General features: G+C 39.0%; 1 protein-coding gene and 1 pseudogene across 1 annotated transcript; one reads left to right on the forward strand and one right to left on the reverse strand.

The window, feature by feature from the left end:
* Window positions 1-911: 911 nt before the first annotated feature.
* On the reverse strand, window positions 912-2,230 carry LOC145483161 (putative G-protein coupled receptor 45). The gene has a single exon (XM_081461754.1). The coding sequence runs from the start codon at window positions 1,914-1,916 to the stop codon at window positions 975-977; it is 942 nt and encodes a 313-aa protein (XP_081317880.1). The 5' UTR covers window positions 1,917-2,230; the 3' UTR covers window positions 912-974.
* A 5,533-nt stretch (window positions 2,231-7,763) lies between these two features.
* On the forward strand, window positions 7,764-8,683 carry LOC145480428 (putative G-protein coupled receptor 45; annotated as a pseudogene).
* The last annotated feature ends 10,801 nt before the right edge of the window (window positions 8,684-19,484 follow it).

A 19,484-nucleotide genomic window follows, 5' to 3' on the forward strand; every position in this document is an offset into this window, starting at 1 on the left:
GCCTTCATTTGGCTCACGCGAGGCAAAGATACCTTGCCTGAACTAATCATCATGTTCTCCCTGACTGAATGGAAACTTTCCACAAGTTTCTTTAATTCCGCCAGCTTCCAAAGAACTGACTGCTATACTAATTGCCGATTTTCGAGAAATTAAGTGGCAGTCCCGCTAAAAGCGGTCCACTCGACTTCGGGACCAAAAATAATTTTCCTTCATTAATTCTTAAATTAATAAATCTTCTTAAATTACTCAATAAAGCGTAGCTTCAAAATTTTATGTTCATTATAAATTACTGCTAGTGCTTCACTTAAAAGCACATTCCACCTGTCGATTTTAATTTAGAAGACTTGAGTCATAATTTTCCAATAACTCCCTCTTGAGTGTCAACTACGTATTCGACAGTATACTTGTTTCATTCTATAAATACATAATAAATCATTTGCGAATATTCGTTGGGTTTCTGAACTAAAGACGAATCATGGAATTACAAACTCTGAACTTAAGGCGGTTATTATAAAATTTAGTGCACATTTTCTCTGTTATTTCGTAAACGACTTTTCGTCTCCTGGTAACTCACCCATCTCATAAAAGCTCGGCGGTTTCTGCTAGTGTCATGAGCGAAAAACACTTCAAAACCCTCTCACTGTTTAACTTAATAACTGTATTTTGTCAAGAGTCTAATCTCTTTTTACTATGCGTGATGCAGTCCTCACGAAGAAAAATGGCAATTTAGTGTTCTTCATCTTTATTCACAGTTGCATTGTAAACTTACAATTTAGAACAATTTTTATATTTCTTTACAACAATGATGAAAACTTTCTCGATAGCTATCTTATTGCTGGAAAAACACATTTCATACTGATATATTAAAGTGAGTAAGCACCACTTTTACGGTTAGGCAATGGTTACAAGAACTTCTAAAATCTTGGTAGTAAACGTACGGCATTTACGCTTTTCACCGTATTGGTCTACAAGAGCTAACTTGTAAAACAATGGCAAACCACTTGTCTGATTGTGTCCTTCGCTGCTTGTCTGACTTCATCTAGCTTCCAACAGTAAAGAATTGGGTTTAAAGATGAGTTTAAGAAAATTAAAGTGATTGTATAAATCCTAGCGTGATAAACAGATACAGATGGTCCACTCTTAGCCCTCAAAGCAGTCACTACACCATGAGGTAGATAACTACCGACCAGCGTCAGTTGCAACCATATTGCAGTGGAAACTGCCTTTTTGTATCGCGCTATGTTCAATTGATTTATCTGGTTTGGTTGTTGAACATTCTGGCTGTGAATCTGAGTGTTATGATGACGGAGGGTGAGGAAAATCTTTGTGTAAGAGAAGGTGGAGATTATAAGATGTAGAGCTATACCTATGGTGCCATACCATAAGGTTATCAGAGGATTCCAAAACCACATCGTTGAAAAGACAGCGGCAATAAACCAAGAGGTTATAACGATCAGGTAGGTACGCCTTAAAGTTACAACTTGTCTGTATCTCAGTCCCAACAACAGGGCGAGAAGTCTGCCCACGCTTATTGCAGTCAGAGTTACGACCGACACTCCACACAAAGTATAACTTGTTAAAAAACTTGCCGCCGATAGGTGAGGACAAATATTCCAATGTTCATTCACCACAGATATCCTGTAGGCAACATTGAGAGGCTCTGCAATTAGACCAACACAGAGATCAGTTGTTGCAAGACTGCGAAGCAATAGTTTGGACGGCGGATAAAGTGAAGACTCCTTGTGAAGAGCAATTAGGATCAGAGCATTCCCAAGAAATGCGGTAACGGACAGGAAAGAATTTAAAACTGAAATAAATGTCAACGGGCCGTGTAATCCAGCAGTTAATTCTGCGGAACACAGGAGTTGTTCAAATGTTTTCTGCTGTCCAGCTGCAGTAAAGTTTGCTGCTGCCATTTAGCTGGGATGATATGGCTCTTTGTAGGAGCTGGTATCGATTAGCTATCACTGCTGAAACTTTTCAGTGTAGAAAGTTACAAAAAGACTTCACAACTGACGAATAATCTAAACTATTTTTATAATGCCTTTTTCAAGTTTGCTTGACATGTTGAATTTGGAAAGACAAACAAATCTAGCGGGTGGCCAATTAGCTCATTAAATAAATAAAGATAAAGTAAAAATTATAAAGAGAACATCGTTTAACTATGTCTTAAACTTCGGGAAATATTTCGCAAATTCTGAAAAATTCTTCCCGTTATTCCAAATTATAATTTTTCCCTCCATCACGCATCAAACTAATTGTTAGTCATGTTAGTCACATTGTTTACAAGAATAGTGTCTGAAACAGTGCGGGTGGCAATGTATCACACATTTTAAAACGGGAATAGTGTGAATTTTAATTTTTTCTTCTTCAGATCGGCCATTATTTGGATGTAGCAAGAGTGATTTATCTCAGTTTTCGAGTTGTTTTCCTAGAGACTAATTTTCGATGTATTTCAATCCTAGATGAGAACTGATGTTACCTGCTCATTCATGGATTGCTCGAAATCCGTGACGTTTCAAGCTTTTCCGATACATGGGACTTTAAAATCTAGATCTACTCGTGCTTTTGAAAATGAAAAGGTCATCCACACACCGTCAGCGAGAGAAACAACATATGTAAACTGCACACTCTGGAGAAAATAACAATCAAAATTCATGCTGTTCCAGGGTTTGGGAGAAGTTTAGGGTGGATTATTATATTGCTGCCGCTACACTCTGCCCATCCATTCGTGTTTTTCATTTCAAGGGAGTGTTCACATGGTGGTAACCTCTTAACTTTCTTTCAGGGTGCTTATTTATTTTAATTATGTTGTCGCCGATGTATTCATCGTTGCATTTTTTTTTACTCTATTTTCAATTGTCATGTCTATTCATTTGTATTCTAAATAAACCGTTATTGTATTGCATTGCATTGTGTTATATTTTATACCATGCCATAGGAAATACAGCCAATCAGAACACAGGAATGACGTTGTATTTTCGACGGTAATGTATAGATTTAGCCAAGCCTACAAGCGGAGCTCCTGATTAGAATAATTAACCATAAATGAAAAGAGGATTTTTCCCCTGGATCAGAAACTCAAAAAATTAATGAATTGTCAGCATGTGATTGTTCAGCGTGTGGTTTCACTATTTTTTTCTAGTTACATTATAACAAACCATACCTAATGAGTGTAACCAAGATTGTAGAAATTACGTACACTAGAGACGATTGCGCAAGGAATATGTCGGAAAAAAAGTCGACAACGCGTCAGGGTTTAATTTGCTCCAAAATTTGCCTTTGCATGTACGCCCTCACTCTCCTCCAGAGTAATAACCTGGCTTGAGCCCTCGATCCAATCGAAAAGACGGTACCTGGTTGGCGGTCACCTTAAAAAAAACAAACGGCGACCTCTTGACCTGAGCCCGCGACATGGTCACGTGTTACTGGTCTGTGGATAGCTTGTTTTGACAGCTGTCAAGTAATCATAACATGGATGTCCAATATCAATGATGTACCTATGGTAACGGTGCTACCATCTCATTTTTGGCGTACAGCCGTACGTACGTAGGGACGGTCACGTGACAACCAAAATTTTTCAGATCGATGGGTTACCAAATTTTCTAAGGTATGGGTCTCAGCTCGCGCGCCTTCAGCGAGCAGGAGCTCCGCTATTACATACAACCTTCCCATCTTGCGCCGCGGGTATAAAGCGGTAATTGTGTGTTGACCAATAGTTATGCAACGCTGTCACGTGGTATGCCATGGAAGTAAACAAACAAAATATCTACAGTACGAAAATAAAACACCATATATTTATACACCAGATACAACTACGCTTTTTAAGAACTGGTAAATAAGCGCGCGAGCCAAAACAGGCAACCAAATTTATGCACGAAGTCCTAGCAGGCAGCCTTGATGAACAAAGAATGTGTGCTTATCCTGTTATTGAACAAGCGTTGCTAAATTTGGCTGTTATATTCAAATTAACAACTGCATTTCCCTCTTCGAACACTTTGCAGTTAATTAGGGAAGGTGGGTGGTCAATTGAATATCAATTGGATCGATAGAGCCTTTTCACTCACGTGATGAAATTTGCATATCGACTTCATCCGCCATATTGGTGTTCGATCGCAAAATGCGTACTACCCGTGCTAACCAACGGTGAACACCTGGGACATTCTGTACGACATTCTAGCGTTCTTAGCAAAGAAATTTAATTTTTGTCATCATGGTCCTTTGCCTCATTGTCGGATGTGGCAATAAAACGGGCAAGATACGGCCCACCGCTGAGAAAGTAAGTTTTTTCGTGTACCACGTGTTGTTGTCAACCAAGGAGAGTACATGGAAGAGTTAACTTTGGAGCGAAGAAGTTGGATTTTTACGATCAGCAGAGAGGCTTTAACCGACTATATTTGAGAAAATGACCGGGTTTGCAGCAAGCATTTCGTGTCAGGAGAACCTGCTAAAGACTGGGGTCTTTTTAATGTAGATTGGTTCCCTACTTTGTGTCTTGGGCATTGTAATAGTAATGTTGCCGGAAGGAATTACATGCTAGTTGTAATAATATTAAGGCCTTCATGTAGGGTATCTACGGGAAGGGACTACAGGTGTATCCAAGTGCTCAATGGAACTCAATTGTCCCTACAAAGATAAAAATATAAATTTTGGTTTCAAGTCAACCCCTAATTCTTAGCATAGTATAATGATGGTAGTTCATCAACAGAGCCATTGTCAGCACTGTGTTTGCGTAATTGAAACAACTTGGGAAGATCCACAGTTGATTACATCTTTCTGTTTATTCCAAGATCAATACATGTAAGAAGAAGTGTTTGAGACAAACTAGACAAAGTGTTTGACTTTGTTTCTAAAAGGAGTTTCATATATTAAGTCATTCAAATGTAGGAAACATTTGCAATAGACCATTCTTTAGGGAGTGATACAGATGTGCTCTCATTTTGCAGATATCAAATTGCACAGTTTGGGGAGGTATGCCATAGGCTAGGAGGTTGCAAAGGCAGCAGCAAATACCCCACAGTCACTGCCATTTTGCTGATGCTGAACAGGAACAACTTGAATGCCAGTAAAATTTGCCTGTCCAACAAGATTAATTACCTGATCTTCTACTTCACTATAAATGATGTTACAGTAAAGACTGTCATATAAATTCACTGTGCCATCTCCACACCCCACCGATGCTATACACACCCAGTGTTGTTCCCCAGTGTGTAACATCTGAATAAGTTCACCATTGACCTGATTAAAGTTTCTGCAGGGACCCAAAGTTTGTCTCTGCAGACCCTCAACTCCAGGGTTAATTTTTCTAAGACATACATGCACTGCATGAATGATATCACAATCAAGCCAGCCGTGGGGAGACAAAATCAGTTTGTTATGTTGTTCATTGAGCCTTGCTAGGGATGCTGACTTTTCAGTAAGGCCTGTTGAAATTCCAGTTATAATGACATCATCATCTGACTTGTATGCATGTAATTCACAGGGTTCGTACGGGTCCTGGAAAACCTGGAAAGTCCTGGAATTTTATTGTGGCATTTTCTAGGACTGGAAAGTCCTGGAAAAGGGCTACTGGTCCTGGAAAGTTCTGCAAACCTGTTAAACTCAAGTAAAAAAAAAAACATGAAATGTATGGCAGACAGTAAGGAGAATTAACATTGAGATAATGCGAGTGAAAGGGTTAACGTGACTTTTAGAGTCCTGGAAAAATCAATCTGAGTCCTGGAAAAGTCCTGGAAAAGTCCTGGAAATTTGTTTCTGAAAAAGAGTACGAACCCTTTGTAAAGAGTCCTTTGCTTCTTTAGCTTCCTTGGTATTTAGCTTGACTTTGCCCCCTGACTTACAACCCATACATTCCCATGTTGTAAGGGCATTGTTTTGCATTCTTTTAAAGTTTAAGCAAGCCAAATGAAAAAACTGTCCGTTTTCATACAATGGGTTATGACATTTAAGGACTTTATCGGAAGGGAATGGCTTCTTTTTGCACAAACATATGCAGTCCAGTTCAAGAGCTTCATCCAAATTTTCTTTTGTTTTTTTGCCTTTTGATTTCTTACTTCTGGCTCCAGCAGTTTTTTTGGCACAGAGGACAAAACCACTTGTTGGGTACTTTTTGGACTTTCAAGCAGGTTAAGTGAAAAGAAGAAACGGAACATGCTTGGTTGCTGCATATTACAATAGCATCAGTAGTATTCATCCTGGAAAAGCAGACAGAACTGAGACCAGATGATGGCTGAGACACATTTCTTTTCTTGGTATACCACCTTCCAAGGATTTCTGGTAGAACACAATATCTCCAAAAGTGATTTAGTTTGGGAACAACAGAATTCCAGTGACAGATATCTGGGAGAATTCTTTCACAGAAAAAAGCAATTTGTTCATTGAAACCACAAACAACAAAGTCACAGTAATTGTATCCAGTAGTGAATATTTGCTGTTGTGATTGGTAATAGTATGCATGTTCTCTTTTAAGATTTGTAGCTCCATTTTCTGACTTCAAACATGAGTTGGACTTCCCAGGGTAATCTTTGAGGTCTGTATCCTTCAAACAATAGGGGTACTTTACGGCACTGAAACGGGTGCGTAGGGAACTTCTTTGACGGCTGCTGGCATCAAACAGCCACATTTCACCGGTGTTCATGACAGATTTTCGTTCACACGATTCCATGCTTCAATGCAGAAGAGGACGCTCGCAATATGCGAGCAGCACTCTCCTTGTCCTGCCATACATCCAACGCAGTGTGCGAAAAGAACAGTACCATTTTCCTCGGTTATAATCCACAATATTAATGTATCACACGGATCGTTCATTCTCTGCGAATGCCTGACTTTTCTGAGAACAATGTAGTTGTTTCCTATTTTGTGCCCTTTTACACAGCTCACAAACCCTGAAACGAGCTGATTAAATGCTCGCAAACTCCGAAAAGCTTGAAATTGATCCTTCCTGTAGTAGCTTGTCCCAAGCAGTAAAAGTGATAGCAAATCCACGGATTTGACCCGTGGCAAACAGTCTGGATCATACGTTTTGTCTGGAATTAAAATGGGATCGATACCAACGCAAGAAATCTTTTCATAGTAATGTTTCTTCACGTGGGGATCGAGGTTGTTCGCATAATCGGTTAGGGGATATGCCGCCATCTTGAAAAATATGGAACACCAACATGGCGACTCAAATTTTCCGCGAAATTTGTGACGTCATGTAAAAACGCTCTATTCGACTCGGACGAAGATGGCTCACCTCGATCTTTCGACCACCCACCTTCCTTAATTTAACCATTTTAAGATTCACAGCGTCAACCGTTTATACAAATGGCTCGGGTGATATAACTATTCCCGTTTTAAAATGTGTGATACATCGCCACCCGCACTGTTTCAGATACTATTCTTGTAAACAATATGACTAACAATTACTTCGATGCGTAATCGAGGGAGAAATTATAAATTAGCATGACTGGAAGAATTTTCAGAATTTGCGAAATATTTCCTGAAGTAAGACATAACCGTCAAAACCAATAGTTAAACAATGTTCTCTTTATAATTTTTATTTTATCTTTATTAATTATTTACTCAGCTAATTGACTACCCGCTAGATTTATTTGTCTTTCCAAATTCAGCTTTAAGCAAACTTGAAAAAGGCGTTATAAAAAGAATTTAGATTACTCATCAGATGAGAAGCCCTTTTGTAACTTTTCTACACTGAAACGTCTTTACAGTGATAGCTAATCGATTCCAGCTGCTACAAACAGCCATATCATCTTACCAACTAAATGGCAGCAGCAAACTTTACTGGAGCTGAACAGCAAAAGACAATTGAACAACTCATGTGTTCCGCAGGACTAACTGCTTGACTACACGGCCAGTTGATACATATTTCAGTTTTAAACACTTGTCTGTCCGTTACTGCATTTCTTGGGAATGCTCTGATCCTAATAGCTCTCCACAAGGAGTCTTCACTTCATCCGGCGTCCAAACTCCTGCTTCGTTGCCTTGCAACAACTGATCTCTGTGTTGGTCTAATTACAGAACCTATTGGATGTCTGTGGTGAATGAACATTGGAATATTTGTCCTCACCTAATTGTGGCAAGTTTTGTAACAAGTTATATCTTGTGTGGAGTGTCGTTCGCAACTCTGACAGGACTAAGCGTGGACAGCCTTCTTTCCCTGTCGTTGGGACTGAGATACAGACAAGTTGTAGCTTTAAAGCGAACCTACCTGATCGTCATTACCTCTTGGGCTACTAGCGCTGTCTTTTCAGCAATGTGGTTTTGGAATCCCCCGATAACCACATGGTATCGGGCACCATAGGTATACCCCTACATCTTATAATGTCCACTTTCTCTTACACAAAGATTTCCTCACCCTCCGTCATCACAACACTCAGATTCACAGCCACAATGTTCCACAACCACACCAAACAAATCAACTGAACATAGCACGATACAAAAAGGCAGTTTCCACTGCAATATGGTTGCAACTGACGCTGGTCGCTTGTTATCTACCTCGTGGTGCAATGACTGCTTTGAGGGCTAAAAGTGGACTATCTGTATCTTTTTATCTCGCTAGGATTTATACAACCACTTTCATTTTCTTAAACTCGTCTTTAAACCCAATTCTTTACTGTTGGAAGCTAGGTGAAGTTAGAAGGACACAATAGGACCAGTGCTTTGACATTGTTTTACAAGTTAGTTCTTGTAGACCAATACGATGAACAGGGCTAATAATGTATTACGACTTAGATTTTAGAAGTCCTCGTAACCGTTGCCTAACATTAAAAGTGGTGCTTACTCATTTTATTATATCAGTATGAAATACTTTCCCAGCAATAAGATAGCCATTGAGAAAATTTTCACCATTGTTGTAAAGAAATATAAAAACTGTTCTAAAATGTAAGTTGACCATGCACCTGTGAATAAAGATGGAAAATAATAAATTGCCATCTTTCTTTGTGTGGACTACATCATGCATAATAAAAAGAGATTAGACTCTTGACAAAATACAGTTATGAAGTTAAACAGTAAGAAGGCTTTGATGCGATAAGGTTATTGGAATGGTGAACAGAGAGTATTTTTTGCGACAAATTTGATCATTTTCAGCCAAAGTTTAAGACTTCCTTCTTAGCAAGACTCATATTTCTTGGCATTCAGATTTACTTGGCGTGGGAAGTTATTCGAAATAGAGGGAGGAAAAATTGACTTTTAATTAGTTATTTTTATCGAGAAAACTGAAGTTGTTAAATAAGCAAAAAAAAAGATTTACGAGCGATGAATTGAAATACACTTTTGTTGTTTCAAAACATTTTTTTAAGGCTGTCCACCCTAAGTTACGCTAGTCAGAATAATATGAATTTAAATTGTTTTTTTCTTCAGATCGGCCATTTTGCGGATGTAGCAAGAATAATTTATCTCAGTTTTCGAGTTATTTACCTCGAGACCAATTTTCGATATATTTCAGTTCTAGATGAGAAATAATGTTACCTGCTCATTCATGGGCTGCTCGAAATCCGTGACGTTACTAGCTTTTCAGATACGTGGGGCCTTAAAAATCGATGAACGTCTACTCGTGCTTTTGGAAATGGAAAACGTCATCTGCACAATGTAAACGAGAGAAGCAACATATGTAAACTACACATTCTGGCGATAATAACATTCAAAATACATGCAATCCCAGAGTTTGGGAGAATGTTAGGGTGGATGATTATATTGCTGCCGCTATTCTGCCTGTCCATTCGTGTTTTTTATTTCAAGCCAGTTTTCACGTAGCGCCAACCTCTTAAAGGCCAAATGAACAATAATTTAGAGCGACGAAATGTTAAAAAAAGAGGAAACTTCTGCGGAAATTTTTCTTTCTGAGCCGTGAATTAACTTAAAATTAACTGTGTTTTCAGGAAAAGCTAAGCAGCAGTGTTTGGAAAGATAATTTTTAATTTGTCAGTTTATGATAGCGATGACAACAGCTGGCTCACAGTTTGTTGAACTTAAGGTGGCCGGCAACAGTTTCCAGCATTTCTCAGCACTTCTGTTTCAATGGATGAATACTACCATATAGTTTAGTTTATGATACAACCATGGCCTAAAAGAGGGCTCTTTTTGATGTAGAAGACACAGTAGATTGAGAACAAAAAAAGAAAAAATCAACGAGGAAAACTGTTAAAAAGTAGGTTTGTTGGGCGGTGTTCTACTGTGACTGCAAAAATAATTTTATTTGCGTGTAAAACTAGTGGCAACAGCTTCTTCTCTTGATTTATACAATCCATTAGAAGGAGTAGTTTTTAGTTTAGTTGATAATTTCAAGGAAAGGCTCGCTATTTCATCGTTTATCCCCATTCTTATGAATAGCGAATACGTTTATTGGGTCGGTAACCAGGCAACCCAAATAAAGACGAACGAAGAAACATGTGCATGCCTTGTCCTGTAAACCTGGTAAGGAAACAACTGAGACAAGGAAGACAACCGAAATATCTACACCGTTAAAAATAAAGCACCATAACACTATACACCAGATACAACCTTATTTCTGTAGGGGAAGATCGTCTATTACGTCCCAGGGTACGGGGAAAGGGGGGATGGGAGAGTGGGGAGGGGGTGCTGGCACGGTGGCTTTCAAATAAGTGTAGTGTTTTAAGAGTCCCTGTCCATAAAAATGGCAAATAACTCGGCAAGGGTCAAAAATTCGATTTGGCTTATATTTTTATGGTAGATAGGCTAGGGCATGACAAAAACTACTGGATAGTTTTTTTGGCAAAATATCCTTTTATTTCAAGGAAATATGGAAATTACCAAATTCCGTTAAAATCGTCATTTGACGCACCATTTTATTAAACAAGTTTGAGAGTCTCGCATGCAAAACCACATTATTCTTCCGTCTTTAAAACACTCAAATATTTTTGTGCAATGTTTAAATGTGTACTGGGTTGATTTTAGGGAATGCTGCGTTGTCTTTTTGGGTGCACAATAATTAAATTTCGAAGACATGTATTTCATTCACTTAAAAGTACTTCGTGAATATAATTAATTTTCACCATGTGCGAAACCTTCAAATGGACCAAGCTTCTGGTGGTTGAATTGCAGAAGGATGGTCTACGGATTCCTGTAAAAATTTCTTTGGGCAACTGATTGTGAGCGACGCGAGAGCTTTTCAAAGTACGTCAAAAATGCAAATATTTGACCATCCGTCGTCAAATTTCAATTTACGGGTTAGACGTATATTTTAGCATGCGCCACATGACTTGACCTATGTTAAGCTGAAATAGACACAGAGCTGATAATTTCGGAATGTTCTAACCTCATTTGCTGTAAAAGGCAGGTCCAAAGCCGATTAGACGTGTTTCTAGTCGGTCTCTCACCATTCGTCGCACATGAAGCAGATGTTTGCTTTTGTTTACAGAAGGTTACCGTCCGATGTACATCGCCTACTGTCAACCTATTATTGGTCGAATACTATGAATCTGTGACCATCTTTCTGCGCATATGACCATCACTGCATCTAAGTCTAAAACGGCTGAGTCATTTGTAGATAGTTGCTTGCTTTGTGCTGCGCCAAAATATTGCGTTTGATCGATTGCTGACCATTGCTGATAAGCGTGTCGGCGCAGCACAATCTCACAGCCGTTATTGATCGTCACGCAATGCTGTCACGGCATATGCTGCACATTTTGATCTATTTGGTATAGAGTACTCTCAGGATAAGTGAAACAATTTAATCATTGTTCATCTGTTTTTTCATATATATAATAATATGTGTATATTTATATAATCATATTCTATTGTGAACGTGGCCTCGGTCCAAATCACGTTTGTTGTACGTTCTGATGTTTCAGACAACAGCTGATAAAGCTAGTACCTGTACTCACTAGAATTTTAAGAAAATCGCCATAAAAAAATTATAGATTAATGAAGCAAGAACTAGCTGAAGTCACAACGTGTCTAATTCGTGAGAAAAACAGACTAAATTTAATTAGTAATTACGTGAGTAAATAGCCCTGGCCATGCCATTTTGTTTGGCGTATTTTGTTTGCTTAGTGGCAAGGCATTGGTATGTAACAGAAAATAGAGGACTGTTGTCAATACAGTCCACAATTATCGTCAGTAAAATATTGTAAATAAAACACCTATTGACCGGTTACCTCCGCGGCCATCATATGGTCATTCCGATAAGGGTTTCATTATTGTCTTTACCCCTATTAAGCGGCCACCCATAATTTAACAACTTTGTTTTGGAAAGGGCGATGGCAGATAAGAGTCTGAAATTGAAGGTGCATGACGAGTGATAATTCAAACACACGTCTATCATGATTGTATTGAGTTGACTCCATGTTCACCAAAATATTTATAGCCCGATAGTGAAAAATTAAATATTCAAGGTACACCAACCTCTATTTAAGCGGCTAGCCCCATTAAGCGGTCGCCACCCATTTCCCCGAGGGTAGCCCACTGTATTACATGTAAACCAAAAATAATTGCATAGCGCGAAAAGACCTAGGCATGAGTTTAGCGTTACAGTATCACGCAGGGCCATGTAGATAGCGATGGTCGAGTAAAAGATAACAACAGGGGCAATGGTAAATTATTCATTCTTTTCATTTCTTAATTTAATCTCTTCCTACTCAACACGATTGTGTGCTCCCAGGGATTCCAAGCCTTACGGAGCCTTATGTATTGGGATAGAAATTGTCCCACCCCTACCCCCTAAAATGGGATGACAGAATTGCGTGACGAACAAGGAACCGCTGCAAGCAAGGATTCAAGCCATCAAACCATGATGATCAAACGTAATATTTTGGTGTAGTACAAAGCAAGCAACTATCTACGAATGACTTAGCCGTTTTTGACTTAGATGCAGTGGTGATCATATGTGTCGAACGAGGGTCACAGATTCATGGTATTCGACCGTTAAATAAGTTGACAGTTGCCGATGTACATCGGATGTCATGTAAACAAAAGCAAACTTCTGCTCTATGTGCGACGAATGGTGAGAGAAACACATCAAATCGGCTTTGGACCTGCCTTTTACAGCAAATGAGGTTAGAACATTTCGAAATTATCAGCTCTGTGTCTATTTCAGCTTAACATAGGTCAAGTCATGTGGCGCATGCTAAAATATACGTCTAACCCGTAAATTGAAATTTGACGACGGATGGTCAAATATTTGCATTTTTGACGTACTTTGAAAAGCTCTCGCGTCGCTCACAATCAGTTGCCCAAAGAAATTTTTACAGGAATCTGTAGACCATCCTTCTGCAATTCAACCACCAGAAGCTTGGTCCATTTGAAGGTTTCGCACATGGTGAAAATTAATTATATTCACGAAGTACTTTTAAGCGAATGAAATACATGTCTTCGAAATTTAATTATTGTGCACCCAAAAAGACAACGCAACATTCCCTAAAATCAGCACAGTACACATTTATACATTGCACAAAAATATTTGAGTGTTTTAAAGACGGAAGAATGATGTCGTTTTGCATGCGAGGCTCTCAAACTTGTTTAATAAAATGGTGCGTCAAATGACGATTTTAACGGAATTTGGTAATTTGCATATTTCTTTGAAATAAAAGGATATTATACCAAAAAAACTATCCAGTAATTTTTGTAATGCCCTAGCCTATCTACCATAAGAATATGAGCGAAATCGAACTTTCGACCCTTGCCGCGAAATTAAGAATTTGTCTGATTTTTACGGGCAGGCACTCTTAAAACGAAACCCACAAACTATTTTCAGATAAAAATTATACTCCCCTTCCAAATTCTTATTTTACAAATGTAACCCCCCTCCTGACAAGGCCATAATTCTATCCTTCCGCCCTTACACATGCAAATTTTTTATCGTGTGTTTTTAATATGTCTTTTATCTTTTGTCTCGTTTATTGTTTGTATTATTTTCCATTGTTTTATGGCCGCATAAAATGGTTTCAGATGGCCTTTCTTCGCAGTTAAGCCGACATCATTGCTCAGTTCAGCCAAATCCTCGGTTCTCATCGTACGAAACTGATCAAGATCATCGTAGCCATTCTCAATGAATTTCACTGAATACTCCAGCAAGTTGATTTCTTTCAACCACACACTAATACCACAACGTATACTATCGTTCCCATTTCTTCGCATGATTTCTTCGTCCATATTCATCAACTGGAGCTCTTCACAATCCCTCAGTCTAAAGGATACCATTTGTTACTTGCTGGATTGCTGTGCGACCAGACTGCCACGGCCGACCGCGAAAACTAGACTGGGGTGGTGATTACTGATCGTCTGATACAGTGGGCTCATTAATCCGGTCAATATTTGCTCCCTGCTCGAGGAAATGTTTCTTCCTCCATCCCTACCTTCGCTTCAAGAACCGCCAGCGGCAAATTTTGTTTTATTTAATGGATTCTGCTATAAAACCTGTTAGACTATCGTTGCTGTGTCATAAATTTTGAAACCCCTCGTTTCTTCAGTCTACCCCCCCCCCCAAAAAAAGAGGCTTATTTTAAAATTGTACCCCCCTGCAAAACCACCGGCCATCCCTGGGACGTAATAAAAGGTAGGTCCCCTAGGACTAGTAAAGAAGCGCGCGAGCCAAAGCATGCAGACAGCCTTGATAAACAAAGAGTGCGTGCATATACTGTTGGAGCAAGCGTATGCTGAACCTGACCATTTTATTGGAATTCACGAGGGAATTTCCGTCTTTGAAACAAGTTGAAGTTAACTTCCAACGTCAAATGGGTCGATTCTAGTCAGTCGAGGGTGACTCGCCTCGATCTTTCAATCGCCCGCCATCGCTAATTTAAACAGCTGATGATTCACGGCATCCACCGTTTATATCAATGGCACGGATGAAAGTGACTACTTGGGCTGGTAAAACATAGGGTGAACAGCTCTCGAGAAAATGTAGCATTTTTTATTCATCACTCGTGCATGTTTAAACCTAACGACTTCAGTTTTCTCTTTGGAAACGACTAATTATTATAGTAGTTGTTTTTCCTCACGTTCTTTAGAATCATGAACTTCCATTAACAAATAAATGTCATGTTGCCGTGCGTCTGTTCAGTAATAGATCACAGACGACGTCAAAATGTGGTAAGAACAAAAAAGTTGCACACAAGGCGATAGCCGAGTGTGTCACTGATGTTCTTACCATATTTCGACGTCTTCTGTGATCTATTACTGAACAGACGCACGGCAACATGGAATCTCTTTGTTTTATATAATAACGGAACAAACTACTACGCCTCTTTTTTTTCAAAATCTTTCAACATAACTCGAAAGACGGCCTTTGCCCACTTTGGCGAACACGAAAAAAGCCATTTGACGTAATCTATTTTCTATACAAAATGAGGCAATCTCATTGGTTGCTATGCGTAGCAAAAAAATGTGACTGGTCTAGGAAAATTACGCCACTGTCAAACTTGACTCGAGGGTCGCTTGTCGTGGAATAAAAACTTACGGCGAAAGTAGAGTTGAACTGCGAAATCTACAAATCTTATAGAAAATGCTGGAAAATTCAAGTCAGTTTTTGTCATCGAAGCAGCCCTGTGGGCCGACAAGCTTGGATGTTGCCTTGAATACTGCAGTAGTTGATAAAATACGCTGGGAAAACTTTCGGTTGCGGTCAACTGGAGGCCATTTGATTCGAGATTTGAGTGAAAGGAGCATTAGTGACGGCGGAAATTTGTGTCCTGTGTTGTTGAATCGGTTTGAAATAGTGTCGGAGACACCTTTAAGCTGCGATACAGTTGGCCGTTAGCTGTAGCGAGCTATACTTTTCTCGCTGCTGTGCCCTGAAACGGACTGGGACATTGGTATCGGAAAGCAAGGTTTATGTGCTTATTGTAACTGATTTTAAGAAGTGATGTTTTGATGTTTCATTTCTGACATCAATCAGTGTGTCAACAATTATTTTGAGACCGAGAAAAGTTGAATTTTTTAAATAAATTAATTTCACAAACATTTTGTTTATTGGCTTTGTTAAATTCGAGATAAGGCAATTGTTCTCGGCTTACCAAGGCCAATTTTGAGCTCGGTTTAATCTCGCTCAACAGTCTGACGACTGAGACTGCTCAAGTAATTTTTCTGAGTCATTTTCTAACAAAGAAACGGCTTCATCTTTCTTGTTCCTCCTTGTTTTACCAGTCCAATGCCTAGGCAAGACTTTTTTGTACCTTATCTTTTGCCAGTCACGTAAAATATTACTTAAATTCTCAAACCTTTCCGCCGTTTTAAAACACAGAGGAAAAAACTTTGTAATTTTTTTCCATAAAAAAGAAGTACTATTGAAATAGTCCTAATTGATTTGTGATTTTCGACTTTCAACCATCAGGAAATTGTTTTGTCTCAAGGTTTTCGCAATACGGATATTTTGTAGTTTTAGCTGCAGGGTGTGAACAGAGATCAAGAAGTACCACTGAAATTTTTTTTGTTTTTGCAAAAGACTACGTTTGTGGTGGCTCTGAAAAGAGTCGTTTTGAATAGCTCCACAAAGAGCCGTTTTAAAATTTTCTTGAACTTTTCGTACGAGGAAGAATTAACAACCGATTCGGTGTCTGGTCGTTTCGATACAAAGTCGTTTTAAGAGTCCCTGTCCATAAATATGGAAAATAACTCGGCAAGGGTCGAAAATTCGATTTCGCTCATATTTTTACGGTAGATAGGCTAGGGCATGACAAAAACTACTGGATAGTTTTTTTGACAAAATATCCTTTTATTTCAAAGAAATATGCAAATTACCAAATTCCGTGAAAATCGTAATTTGACGCACTACTTTATTAAACAAGTTTGAGAGCCTCGCATGCAAAACCACATCATTCTTCCGTCTTTAAAACACTCAAATATTTTTGTGCAATGTTTAGTTGTGTACTGGGTTGATTCTAGGGAATGTTGCGGTTTTTGTTGGGTGCAAAATAATTAAATTTCGAAGACATGTATTTCGTTCACTTAAAAGTACTTCGTAAATTAATTGATTTTCACCGTGTGCGAAACCTTCAAATGGGTTAAGCTTCTGGTGGTTGAATCGCAGAAGGATGGTCTACAGATTCCTGTAAAAGTTTCTTTGGACAAATGATTGTGAGCGAGCGAGAGCTTTTCAAAGTACGTTAAAAATGCAGATATTTGACCATCCGTTGTCAAATTTCAATTTACGGGTTAGACATATATTTTAGCACACGCAACATGTCTTGAACTATATTAAGTTGAAATAGACACAGAGCTGATAATTTCGAAATGTTCTAACCTTATTTGCTGTAAAAGGGAAGTCCAAAAGTCGATTTGACGTACGTGTTTCTGTCACCTTTCGTAGCACATAAAGCAGAAGTTTGCTTTTGTTTACATAACGTCCGATGTACATCGTCGACTGTCAACTTATTAACTGCGCGGCCATGGGCCGAGCGCGGTTCATGTTCTACCCGTGGTGTATTATTATTTTTGTTGTTGTTGTTGTTGTTTTTGTCGGTGACCAGACCCAAGCTCCCTCTCGGCCAAATTTTGAGTCACGCAACGTGTGATGTTTATTCGCCAAAAGCTATTAAAACATTAATACACGGACAATTTTACGGATATTATTCTTTACCTCATTGGTAAGGAAATAACCATCGCACTCAAGATAGCCGTGGATAACGCATTTCTTGAATTACGTGACTCGTGTGACTTCTTTGCTAGCCCTTTACTTAAGGGAAAAAACAATTAAATTTAATTGTGACTTTTAAGAAAGAAAGCTGTTGTTAATAGTGTTTGTATCTTCATGCCCATACATATCCCAAAGAAAGTTCCAGATTAAGAATATTACGTCATCGGAGATTTCACAACGGCTACGACTGATGGTGCAATAATACAGTTTGTGTTGATCAAGTGATGTGGTGTCTACAGTAATAAATGAATCATCAAGGATTGCTTTGGAATGTGCAATGCGTTGCGATTGAAGTGCTAAGAAAACAGTTAAATTTTAAAAGCGCGGTTATAAGATCTAACAGATCTTGTTTTATGGTCGAATACCATGAATCTATGACCCTCTTTCGACACATATGATCACCACTGCATCTAAGTGAAAAACGGCTAAGTGATTTGTAGATAGTTGTTTGCTTTGCACTACACCAAAATATTACGTTTGATCATCGTTTGATCTATTGCTACTGCTTGAATCCTTGCTTGCAGCGGTTCCTTGTTTGTTCGTCACGCAATGTCATCCCATTTTAGGGGGTAGGGGTAGGACAATTTTTATCCTAATATGTAAGACTCCGTAAGGCTTGGAACCACAGGGCGCACACAATCTTGTTGAGTAGGAAGAGATTAAATTAAGCAATGAAAAGAATGAATAGTTAACCATTGCCCGTGTTGTCATCTTTTACTAGACAACCGCTACCTACGTGCCCTGCGTAAATACTGTAAGGCTTAACTCGTACCTAGGTCTTTTCGCGCTGTGCAATTATTTTTGGTTTACATATAATACAGTGGGCTACCCTTGGGGAAATCGGAGGTGGCCACTTTATAGGGGTTAGCCGCTTAATAGAGGTTGGTGTACCTTGAATATTTGTTCACTATCGGGTTATAAATTTAGCTCAATTTCTTAGTAAACATGGAGTCAATTCAAGACAATCATGGTAGACGTCATTCTCGGAGACTCAGGGGCAGTTAGTGAGAGCAGGGAAAAAGTCTAAATGGGTCTTCGCCCGTACTTTTTTCTCACCCATTTAGACTTTTCCCCCGTTCCCAATAACTGCCCCTGCCCTCCGAGGATGATGAATTGACTCCATGTTTACTAAGAAATTTATAACCTGATGATGAAAAAACATTCAAGGTACACCAACCTCTATTAAGCGGCCAACCCCTATAAAGCGGCCACCTCCGATTTCCCCAAGGGTAGCCCACTGTATTATATGTAAACCAAAAATAATTGCACAGCGCGAAAAGACCTAGGTACGAGTTAAGCGTTACTGTATTTACGCAGGGCGTGTAGGTAGCGGTTGTCTAGTAAAAGATGACAACACGGGCAATGGTTAACTATTCATTCTTTTCATTGCTTAATTTAATCTCTTCCTACTCAACAAGATTGTGTGCGCCCTGTGGTTCCAAGCCTTACGGAGCCTTACGTATTAGGATAGAAATTGTCCTACCCCTACCCCCTAAAATGGGATGACAGCATTGCGTGAAGAACAAACAAGGAACCGCTGCAAGCAAGGATTCAAGTAGCAGCAATAGATCAAACGATGATCAAACGTAATATTTTGGTGTAGTGCAAAGCAAGCAACTATCTACAAATCACCCAGCCGTTTTTCACTTAGATGCAGTGGTGATCATATGTGTCGAAAGAGGGTCATAGATTCATGGTATTCGACTATTAAATAAGTTGGCAGTTGGCAATGTACATCGGACGTTGTGTAAACAAAAGCAAACTTCTGCTTTATGTGCGACGAAAGGTGACAGAAACACGTCAAATCGGCTTTTGGACCTACCTTTTACAGTAAATAAGGTCAGAACATTTCGAAATTATCAGCTGTGTGCCTATTTCAACATAATATAGC

The sequence above is a fragment of the Orbicella franksi genome, chromosome 3 (genome assembly GCF_964199315.1).
Source record: "Orbicella franksi chromosome 3, jaOrbFran1.1, whole genome shotgun sequence".
In the NCBI taxonomy this organism is placed as follows: domain Eukaryota; kingdom Metazoa; phylum Cnidaria; class Anthozoa; order Scleractinia; family Merulinidae; genus Orbicella; species Orbicella franksi.

Excerpts from the sequence above, each read along its gene's own strand:
- LOC145483161 (XM_081461754.1), bottom strand. The coding sequence starts at position 1,916 with ATGGCAGCAGCAAACTTTACTGCAGCTGGACAGCAGAAAACATTTGAA.